Source organism: Poecilia latipinna, unplaced genomic scaffold (genome assembly GCF_001443285.1).
Source record: "Poecilia latipinna isolate Pla-1442-1.1 unplaced genomic scaffold, P_latipinna-1.0 Scaffold383, whole genome shotgun sequence".
Lineage (NCBI taxonomy): Eukaryota > Metazoa > Chordata > Actinopteri > Cyprinodontiformes > Poeciliidae > Poecilia > Poecilia latipinna.
Window position 1 is genome coordinate 160,545 of NW_015112999.1, and position 11,528 is coordinate 172,072.

Sequence of the window (11,528 nt, forward strand, 5' to 3'; positions counted from 1 at the left end):
ATTAAATGTCTATTTTAGTCTATATAAACTGCCAGATCCATCTCCTCAGTGTGCCGATGTACTCTTCTGTTTATGAAAGTAGGCTAGCCAGCATCCCTCTGTCAGACCTATTTCTGGATACTTACATCATCCCAGCTGAGTGGAAGTAAAACATCCTCCACATAAAGCTTTAATGCAGCCTCATTTACTATATTATCAGTGTTGGAATTATAGTTCTTTCTTCTGCTCTGTAGACTGTGGTAGTCCTCAGCTGACATTATGTAACCAGCAGCTGGGAGGGCTACAGCACTGGCTCTGACTGACAATTGGAGCTAAAATTAAATCAGGGGACAGATGCGATGCATGACAGACACAGAGCTGTTGGAGGATCGGGACAATTGGTGGATAATTGTTAATCAGTCAGTTTAAATACAAAAATAAAAGGAAGAGATAAAAAGAGGGAAAAAAACAATTACAAAGTGCCATATAGATACAGAATTATGCACAACTGATAGCTCAAAAGTGTTTGCATTAAACCCAAATAATTCTGGTTATATGTATGCAAAACCAGGATGGTAGCCCAGATATGGTGTACTGCAAAAGCGGACATCTGAGCAGAGGGAGGAACGGGAACTGATTTACCCATCAAGTCTGACAACAGTTGTTCCATCAAAAATATGAAGAAAGGGCTCACGAAATGAAAACATCCTCGAAGCTGGTACCGTTTTAACAATTAACAGTAAATATTGAGTTTATTCAAAGCCACAGGATAGCTTGGGGGATTTTTAAAAAAAATCAATAATACTTTCTAATTTAAACCAGGTATCCAGACAGATTTAAATTTAAAAACAAATAGTTAGACATAATTAGTTTCTGAACTGGATTTCCCGTCAGCTTAAATAAAAACATCAACGCCAAATGCTTCACTCCTTATGCATTTCTAAATATAAAGGCAATTCACCTTAACAATAAAAATCAATTCATGCACTGAATTGACTGTCCAAATATAGTTTAAAAATGAACACAGTGTTAAGTTCACTTACTGTTCTGGTGTAATTATCCGCCCCTATCCTCAGGTCGCCGGAGTTAAACTTCCCTCAGTGCTCCAGGCGAAGGATCTAAATGGTCGACCCGTCATGAGGATGGGCGGCAGGTGCTGGTCACAGAGGCGGCGGAAACATTGTGAACAGCGTGGGGAGGACGACTGGAGTGAACCGAAATCTATGGAAACACCCCCCGTCTGAGTGTGTGACCGCCTGGAGCTCAACCGCAGCACGGCATCATATCCATAGCATGTTGGTGCTCCTCACGAGGCAAGGCGGTGAGAGTGTAAGAGAGCACTTCCTGTGGTGCATTTCAAACTAAAAGTCCGAAATTGCGAAGGCAGAACAACAATAGAGCAGTGACATTTCTTTACTTTTAAGCATTTTATGCTCCTTAAATTAAATATGCCAGAGGGAAATCCAGACACCTCCATCCAGCTCGCAGCTCAATCTGCAATGAATGCTGGATAGGTCTCTGGGTGATTCCTCCAGCAAAAAAAAAAAAAAAAAAATTATATATTTCAAACAAATATACATTTTTTCCAAAAATATTTAATACTTTGTTATTTAATCAAAATATCCAAATCCAGGGGTACATTGGAGCTCCTCTAATAAGAACTGACATCTTATCAGTTTTGTTCTGTTTTCAAGTTATTACTCTTGGTTGAAGTCTAGAGATCTGTTTTCTCTTGGGGCACTTTTACTCAGCCAGTACAATGCATATTAAAAGGAAGGAATTATTTATAAGACACACAAGTCTGGTTGTCCCAGGGTCCTAAGGACACATAAACAAGACTGCTGTCTGAAAATTGAAATCAAACTTGAAACTTTTCCCCAATTAACATCTGAAAATACCAGCAGTTTCCAGAAAGTGGCCCAAGTGTCATTGGTACGTCACACCATCCAGCCACAAAGTCATCTCACAAGTCAGCCAATGCTGTACTGTGACTATTGGCAGCTTAGAACTGTCACAGCAGTGGGTTGATTTCAACCCCTTTATAAACTGGTAGTTTCAGACAACACACACACCCAGCAAAAGTCATAAACTTTGACTTTGATTGTTTTATGGGATCCATGTGCACATCCAAAAATAACCCCCAAAAGCAGTGGGTTGGACACCCACGCTCCTGTGTTTCTATTTTCGTTTTTATTTTGAAGGCTAAAAAAATATCTTGTTTCTGCTGTAACTGAGGTGAACTTGACTAGGCCGATCAACCGTTGGTGTGTACATAGATGACAAGCTGTGCGGTCGCGGCACACGGTTGTTATTGGCTGTTAGCCTCACGTGACAAACACAACAAACAACGTGAACGGCAGCTGACAGCGCACGAGAGCTTTTAATTTCATGCTTGGACCCCTTTTTCCAATCAGCGTAAATTGACTTTGCAACAAGATGACAGCAAAAATAAACTACACAACAACAAGATAACTAAGCAACTTAAATCTGATTTTTTAATTATTTCTACCTTAGAAATCAGGTTCCTGTTTATCCTGATTTTCTACTTAGAAACCCAACATGGATTATGCAAGAGGCAATGTGTTTTTCAGTGGGGAAATTAAGAGCCCATTCCCCTGCTACATTTAGTTTGTGTTGTCCTGGTGAGCCAGCTCTGATTTTATTTTTTTCCTCTTTTTTTTTTTGTCTTCTGATCATTAGAGGTAAGAGGTTCATCACTGCCATTCAGGGAGCACAAATCACCAATCACAACTGGCTTACATAATCATCATTCTAAGCAGCCTGCTCTTTGCAGCTGCTGGCTTCCTCACATAACAAACCTGAAGTCACCTGGCATGCAAATGTGTGCACACAAACACACAGATGGTTATAACAAATACACACCTCTTTCACACTGTTTGATTTGCTCACTTTTTGGACAGCTTTCTTTCCAGGAAGAAGCACAAGGTCATTAGCCCCTCCATAGATGACCTTTCCTGTTTGTGATTTCCTGTTGCTGAGCTGCATATTGTGTCATGGTTACACAAGTGGTTGGCAAGTCTTGGTTGTACTTTTCTACATGAGTCAATCCCCTGTGACCAATGCTGGCATGTGAGAGGGATTTGGTTAGGAAAAAAAGTGCAAAACACAAAAACACTGAGTCATTGATGATTTTTTTTTTGATTAATGCAGGTGTTAAAGATACATTCAAGAGAGCAAAACACAACTGCTAAAATATAATTTCTAACTTAATAATAGGGAGGTTATTTGCAAGCAGGCTTTTAAGAAGTCACTACTGCAACTTTGCTTCCAAAATGATTGTGGACAGAAGTTAGCAGATGTTCTTCCTTCTATTACAATCAGACTTGAAAGAACTGCTCTTACTGTGAAGGCCCAACATCTGAGAGTCCGTATGTAAAGGTCAACTTTGGTTTCTGCATGAAAGGGAGTATTAATTAGGCTTAACACATGTGATAACTGCTCCAAGAAATACTTCAGTCCTGAAAATAAAGAAATATTACATGTTGGAAATAAAAAAGGCAATAAAGAGAGTTAAAGTAATACTGATGTATGGGATAAATACAAATATATTTTTAAAATAAAAAATGTACTTTCCTATTTGCACTGTACACGTTTTAACTTTTTTTTTGGTCACACTGAAATATCTATGATCTTCAACACAACTTTAACATCAGACAAAGATAAACTGAACAAATGCAAAAGCAGTTTTCAAATGATTGCTTCATTTTGTAAAAATACTCAAGCCAACTTGGCCCTGTGTAGACGAAAGTCACTGGCCTTCTTGCTACATCAATAAATAACTTTGATTAACCAGAAATCTGAGTTTCAGAAACCTCACCTGGGCCTTATTACCACCAGATCTGCAGAATAAAAAAAAAAGTTATACAAATAGGATCTTTCAGAGAACATAATCGGTTAAAAAAAGAAAATGCGTAACAGCAGTCAAACCTTCCCAGGAGTGTCATTAAGAAAAAATAACCATGGAAAGCCTCAAGACACAGCTGACCAAAGAAGAAAACACAAAGTTCATTTTGGATTTAGCAAAAAAAAAAAGAAAAAGAAAGAAAAAAAATCATGTTAAGAATTTCAGTTTTTAGCATGATGTTCTAGGGGAGGGTTGCTGGTTCAGGATATGGACAATTTGCTGAAATTAATGGAACCACACATTCTGCAACAATAACATTATGGTTTTGGAGTGGCATAGTCAAAGTTTATACTCAAATTTGTTTGAAATTTTGTGAGATGACAGCTTGCATTCAAAACCCCAAAATTCAAAATTTACAGAACCACCGGGAATGATGAAAAAAATAAAAAATAATACATATATATATATATATATATATATATATATATATATATATATATATATATATATATATATATATATATATATATATATATATATATATATATATATATGGTTTTGAATTCATAATCATTTAAAACTATGATGGGGCAACAGTCTGCTGTTGGTTCAAGAAATATAACATGGAAAGGGCATCAGAGATTTCTATCTTTTCACTAGACGGAAACAAAATCATAAAACTAATGCCAAACATTGGATGAAGTAGTCTGGAATTTACAATTTTTCTTAATTGCTGAATTTATATTCAGAATCACCTTCATTTGCATGTTTATATGGTTTCTCATTATAATAACAATGTCACATCTCTCACACTTCATTGCAGCCGCTGCTGCTCCAAAGCACTCTTTACAATTCTGCATCTCTCAAGAGGTCTCCGTGTCCAGATTGCCTTCAGTCATAACCGTCTCTCCAATCCAATTATGCCCAACTAATGCACTATGAAATGTGAACATTTGAAATAAAAGTTAGTATCTGTGTAAAGCAGGGCAAGGCAACAGGTTTATGAATTTAAATTGACTATGTGACTGATCAACAAAATAGAGAATACTTGTACAGGAAAGAAAAAAAAAATAATCTAAAATGTGTGGCATCCACCTTTCAGATCAGTTTCACTACAAACTCTCAGCTACAACAGCCCCCATACACATCAGGAGCCATGTGAGTTTGCAGATCTTACAGCTGGGATTGTGGACTCGAAGGGGTGTGGCTTCCAACCAGGAGTTTTCACCTGCAGGGAATCCCCTCAGGGGGATATGATTCCCAGTGCATTTAAAGCTTTAAATAAAAGCATGTTAATATCTTCATCGGATTCTTCTACTCAATGCATTTTCAGATCAGAAAGACACCACAGAATCATACAAGTCTCCTGTCAGCACTCAAAAATCTGAACAACTTCAGATACTGGTTTTGCTTTATGCACGTCACACCTATTCTGCAGATAATCTCAATTTGTATTGAACACTCATTCTTCTTTGAAATTTTCACTAAATTACCAGAAATACTAGTTTTCCCATATGAATTATTGCATTTAGATGTTCCAATCACTTCCATGGCCATAGGCATAAAAACAAGAAACTAGGCATATACTGCAGACTTTTACAAAGCTCTGTGCAAGGCTGTTTTGCTCAGATGTATCCTGTGCAATAAATCCAGTAATGGCATTTCCTCACCAAGTTATTCCACAGTAAGTGGTAAAATCTGACAGTGAAAGCGACTGGGAACGACAGCAACTCAGCTGTGAAGTGGAAGGCCATATAAAATCTCCGGGCATAGTTTGCGGATGCTGAGGAACAGGGGTCGCAGACTTTGTGCTGAGTCAAAAGCCAAACTTGACGTGACTGTCAGATCAGCTCAAGAACAGTGCCAACAATGTCATGAGGTCAAAGTAAAAAAAAAAATAAATAAATAAAAAAAAGCTTTTAGGAGAGAGAAAGTCAACAAAAGCACACAAAGAGAAATTACAGCCAAAACAAGCGATATCTTTAAATCCATGGTTTAAATAGGACTGTGCAATTACTTTAATTCAACAAATTTGAGGCATTTAGCTGGCTAGTGATGTGTTTTCACATTTTTTAGTGCTTTAGCATTTCTCAGACTGATCTACTTAAAAAGTTGCAGTTTAAAAAAAAAAACTGCAATTCATTTGTCAGTGTGGAGTACGCTGCTTCAAACAACTGCATGGTGTAAAGCCTACAAGAGAGGATAATAAATATTAACATCATTTTCTGTTTTCCATGCACTTGTAATATCTTTTCTTTTAATTAGCCTACTTGGTTGCACATCTCTATTAATCTGGGTATGCTGTTAATAACCACACCATATATTTTTTATGATTTGTTTTTAGACTTTTTACATTTTCATGAATATGTTTTCTTACACCTATTTTAACTTGCTGCTGGTAGACCTGAATATTCCCACTGTGGGGCAATAAAGGATTTTTCTATTCTATAATATCATGATGCATGAGAATGGGAAATCATTCCCAAAACCTTTATAGAGATTGTAAAAAAAAACAAACAAACAAAAAAACAAAAACAGGTTTGCTTAAAAAAGAAATAAAAGAAAAAAAAATCACCCAACAAACTGACCATGAAATAAAAGCAGTCTCAGTCTCATTCGAGGAGAATGATTGCTCTGGGTACTTTGCACAGGAGGGATTACAAGGAAAAAAAAAGTTTCACCTTACAGCACCGTGTGCTGCTCTAATGAGCACCGGAGGGAACAAGGAGACCACGACTTATTTCCTGAGAGACACAGTAATCCCAGAATGTCAGAGAAAGATTCTGCACTGAAGCAGTTTCACAATGTATTACCATTTTAACTTGCTTGAGTTACACACAGGTTATACAGCACTGGTCAGCGGAAATGACAAGAAATTCTGTTTCTATTACTGAGTCCTTTGTGTGTGTTTTTCACTTTCACGCTCCAAACTACTCAAAGACAAGTTCCCTGGCTTAGAGTATTAAAATACTGATCCCGGTTGAGCTTACCAATAAAAGTATTACTGATGAAAACCTACCTTATTGCATAAAGTCACAGACTTTGATAAGAACACCAAGTGACTAAACTTTTTGAAGTACTGCATTTTATACTTAACTGAGAAAAAAAAAAATAAATCACTGTAAGATCACCTTAAAGTGCAATGACGTATGCCCAAAGCTTACGCATTAATGTACAAGACCATATTCTTCAGCAAAGCAACTCCTTGCCTTGTATTAGTTGAGCCACAGACAAATAAATCCTAAAACAGAACAGTGTTATGTCCGAGAATTTATTAAAGTCAGAGAACTCCACTAGTTTAGTCTAATAAGGACAGAATTGGCGCAAGACAAATAGGAATCTTTTTAAAACATACTGTAGCTGCATATTGAAAAAATAAAAAAAAATTACATATGAAATATTTCATCGAAAATATATACAAATCTGATTTCCCCTGGTGGAAAAAAAAAAAAAAAAACACCTTTAAAAATATAGATTCATTTTTCTTCATTATAAATTTACAATATACAAAGTAATACATTAAAAACTAGAAATTGCCAAAAGTGACATTTACATGAGCACAGGTCTTACTTACTCTTTCGGTAAAATAAGAAGTTTTTTTCTCTATCAAAACTAACAAAAATGCATTTTTTTCCTAATTTGCTCCTGCTGCTCTGGTCGACGCCTCTGGTTGACGTGAGCCGGTTCATGTGAATTCATGACGATGTCTACGGAGATGGGAAACGAAAAGCGATCCATCATCTGAGCGATCTTGTCCTGAGGAACGCCATGTTTGTTCCTCCTGAAGGAAAAGCACAAAAAGGAAGGATGATAAAGAGCTGCTTTAAAATCTAAAAGAATATCTACAGAAAAAAAAAATTCTAATTACTTCTCCAATTCACAAGGGTCAAATTTCCAGCTGGTGTCAGGTTCATAAAAGTCCACTTTGTATCCTCTGTCCAAGGCCTGTAAAAAATAATTTAAACTGTTTATTGACTATAATGTATCAAGCAAGCAAAACATTATGACCACCCAACTGGGAAAGGTAAGCAAAAACATTCCTGAATATACCAGTAAAATTTGTGTAGGGTTAATATTGTTAACTTGATAACAATTTTAGTTACTATTATGAATGTATATAAAGATCATGTAATCACATTAGATGAGTAAAAAAAGTCAATATGCAATTTGTTTACAGCCAAATTCCTGGCAAGTAAGTTACTTCTCTAAAGAATGAGTCTAAAACCCAAACTTCAACACACATTCATACGGTTTTGGTTATAATCGTTGCAAAGTTCTATTTAGCAATATATGAAATCTGCTTTCAGGTTCCACTTCTGCATATTCTTTATCTTTTTCGGTATTGTACCCAACCTTTAGATCTTTAGATTCTATGATCATCAGTTTTATGACTCTGCACTTTGTTTGCAGATCATATGTACTTTGCCCTACAGATTAAAGAACAGCTGCACCTCTCAGACTGAAACAACTGAAATCCCTGCTTTCTGGGTAAAGCTTCAAAACTATGTTCCTTACCATGTCAAACTAGCTGGTTTTAGATAATGCAAACAGTTATTTTAATTTAACTCCCTGATGTAATTAAACAATTGGCGGAGGACAATTCTTTCAGTTGTCCTGGAGATAGCTGAATGTCCTGCATTTAACTCCTTACAATCTGGACATGTTGCTGCTCTGCATCATGGGGTTTAGAGTTTTGTCACACTGTTCTATCAGCTTTTAACTTTTAATGACCAAATGCATCAGCACATTTAAAAAAAAAAAAAAAGAGGAGTCAATGACTGAACGAACATACAAAAGTAAGTCAGGTGAGGATAACTAAATGAAATTCAAAACCTAATCCAGAGCATATTGGCACATTTAAGCCTCTTAAAGGAATATGAGGATAAAAATGTAGTAAGGCAAGTTAGGATCCTGCAGGCACTGCAAATTATTATATTTTGCATGAAAAACTAAATGTGTTTAATCATTTCACTTTTAAGTGCTCATAATGACACCTTCGTGTGCTAGCCTTCTGAACGTTAAAGAAATAAATAAGAAGCACCTTACCATTTTGACATATGGCTTCATCTCCCAGGCTTGGATGTTTGTGTTGTCAATAATAATAGGAGAGCAACCATCATGCATGGCATCTTTAGCTGATATGGGATTGAACATAAACACCAATTATTTAAACAATCCAGAAAAGACTGCACTGAGCCAAGTTGTCATGAAATCTTGTGATTGTAAAACCTTTTTTTTAATATATATTTAATCCACAATTCCCTGAGTCTGAACATGAATTTACTGAGACCTCACCTCTGCTTTGGTTCCATTCATGTGCCACCCCTAGAAGGCCTGGATCATAGTGGTAACCTTCTTTTTCAGCAAAGTAATCGTCCGTGCTGAGAATTATTCCACTTGGGCCAGAGGACAGCAGTTCTCTGAAAGATATTTTTCATACAAATGAAAAACAAATAAGGAAATCCAATACAAATTCCAGAAAGCAAGTTTGGTTACTCATAGGTGTACCTGGCTAGTGTGGTTTTCCCAGATCCTGGTAATCCTCTCATTAAGATCAGCACCAAATCAGACTGATACTCACACCTCTCTTCGTAGGGTCGGTAGTCACGCTGTTGTTCCCATGGCTCAATTTCTGACATAAACCTTGGAGGCCTGTCGTAATCGTCATTGCACCGCTGCCATTCTTCTCTTCGTTCCCCAGACCACCTGACAGGTACGTCATTCAGATCCGTGTCATAAAAACCCTGATCATTCCATCCAAAGTTCTGTGGGGGGGTTTCATGACGGCCCTGAGGAGGAGCAGGAGGGATGAACACGTTTGGAGGTGGACGACTTGAAAATGGTGGAGGATGAAAATCCTTGTGATGATGGTTCCTCATTCTTGAGCCGTTTTGGTTGACTTGGATGGGGGCTGGAGTGTTTTGTGTATTTGAGAATCCAGACTGGTGTGAATGGTGAGGGAAAGGTGGCCTGTGAAATCTAAGATCAGGTGGCCTGTTAGGTGGTGGAGGATAATCCCACTGGTTACCCACTGGCCTTGGCCTTTTGAGCTGGTATGGCTCATTTTGATACCAGTGATCCCAGGAGGACTTAGTTGTTCCACTGTTGCTCTGGTAACTGTTTATTCCCATAAAACTTGAGGTGGAGACCATTTTCCCATCAGGTGTATCCTGAGAGTGTTTGCTGGTAGGTAGTTCAGGCAGGTTGAGGTTAGGCTGGACATCTTTTTTCTCTTGATTATCACTAATCCGATACGATTGATCTGGTGTATCAATCTTCTCAAGCTCTTTGTAAAACATACTCAATGAGTCTTCAATGTCAGGCTTGGTGAAGATCGCTTGTGGAGGAAATGCAGGACCAATGAAGGCAGTGCTGGTGAGCCCTACCTCCTTCAACACCTTTTCTCTTAAACATCTGTCAGGATCATTGCTCTCTAATTCAGAGCTTTTGTCATCAGAGTCATCTTCAGACTTTTTAGCATTTCCTCCCTTGGAAGCATCATCAGGGAGTTTGAAGCTTGTGGAGGACGGATCAGGTTGAGACATCTACAAAACATTTCAAATACAGGTGCATTTTACTGACTTTGATCATCATCCAAAAGTTCACACATTTCAATTCAAATTGTGAAATTTATTTAATTATAGAAATTATTTGCAGAGACCTATATTCTAAGTGCATATTCTGTTAAGTTTTGGAATGGAATAACTTGAATTTGACGAAAGTAATAAGTAAAAATTTACTGAAAATTAACCAATGAAAATCACACATTGATTTTGAATTGTGGTTCAACGTAGTCATTAAAAAAAAGCTAATAAACAAACCTGGACAAAAGTGATGGTACCTGAAACTTAATATTTTGTTCCTCATTGTGTGGTCTCTTTCGAGAATACCAACAATGTTGTGCACGTGTGTACAGTTACTTACTCCCGCCAACACACCCACAAAAAACATCTTACCTGCACAACATGATAGTATAGTCTTTATCTAGAATGTATTCATGCCCAAACATATTCACTCAAATGGCCATAAGAAAAAAACAAAAAACTGGCTGACATCGAAACTAACAGTAACTCATTAGCTAAAGCAGTGGAACACGAGGTACACAATGGACGAACGGGGAATTAAACTGAAACCACTGCCTCTACATCTATACTTAGACCAATTTTGATTTACGGCTTGCTTACCTTACACATTCAGAACGCGTAAATGTTGCCAAAGTTTAACAAGACAGTTGGCTCCCGCTTTCAACATTTCACTTGTCCTATGTTGTGTTTACGGAAGTGACGTTATTCTTTCGTTTTCCAGTCAACGTTTTTGTGAGCGCCCCCAACAGGACTGATGTAGAGGTTGGCTTAATGCTACGATAAATCAAAGTTTGCTTTCCTGGAATTCTAGTGTTTACAGACATCTATTCGCAAGACTTAAAAAGTACACATTGCAAGATGAGCAGACCGGCAACCTGGTTAGTAGTCCATATTTAGTTTCACAATAGACTTGTATGTAAAAGCATTTCTCAATTCAATTGTGTTACTGTGGAAAACTACCGTCAACTTGGTGTATCAAAAAGTAGCAGCCCAGTCTGCATTTCAGATTCCCAAAACTAAACGATTAAACGTATAGTTCAAACAAGAGTCAATTAAAAAGACAAGTGCAGAAGTGATGACTTTTAATGTGAAGAGCAATT

At 37.2% G+C, this 11,528-nt stretch overlaps 2 protein-coding genes across 3 annotated transcripts in view; both read right to left on the reverse strand.

Moving 5' to 3' along the window:
* Positions 1-1,307, reverse strand: part of trmt9b (tRNA methyltransferase 9B) — an 18,805-nt gene extending 17,498 nt beyond the window's left edge. Inside the window, exon 1 of one of the 2 annotated variants that reach the window (XM_015036859.1) lies at positions 1,023-1,307. Coding sequence is in view for 1 of the 2 variants with exons in the window: in XM_015036858.1 (XP_014892344.1) it covers positions 126-163 (38 nt within the window). In the remaining variant the exon portion in view is untranslated. Of the gene's footprint in view, positions 1-125; positions 301-1,022 lie in introns of those variants that run through there. The other variant, XM_015036858.1, reaches the window with a different exon arrangement.
* A 5,792-nt stretch (positions 1,308-7,099) lies between these two features.
* Positions 7,100-11,187, reverse strand: n4bp2l2 (NEDD4 binding protein 2-like 2). The gene is made up of 6 exons (XM_015036863.1): positions 11,029-11,187; positions 9,353-10,389; positions 9,140-9,264; positions 8,891-8,979; positions 7,713-7,789; positions 7,100-7,625 (listed from the first exon to the last, which is right to left on the reverse strand). Exons 1-6 carry the CDS (start codon positions 11,035-11,037, stop codon positions 7,457-7,459), a joined length of 1,506 nt encoding a protein of 501 aa, XP_014892349.1. The 5' UTR covers positions 11,038-11,187; the 3' UTR covers positions 7,100-7,456.
* Positions 11,188-11,528: the final 341 nt, after the last annotated feature.

Excerpts from the sequence above, each read along its gene's own strand:
- n4bp2l2 (XM_015036863.1), bottom strand. Across the intron at positions 8,980-9,139 it reads TGAATGGAACCAAAGCAGAG|CTAAAGATGCCATGCATGAT; the intron begins GTGAGGTCTCAG and ends ATCCCATATCAG. Across the intron at positions 7,626-7,712 it reads GACCCTTGTGAATTGGAGAA|GAGGAACAAACATGGCGTTC; the intron begins GTAATTAGAATT and ends CTTTTCCTTCAG.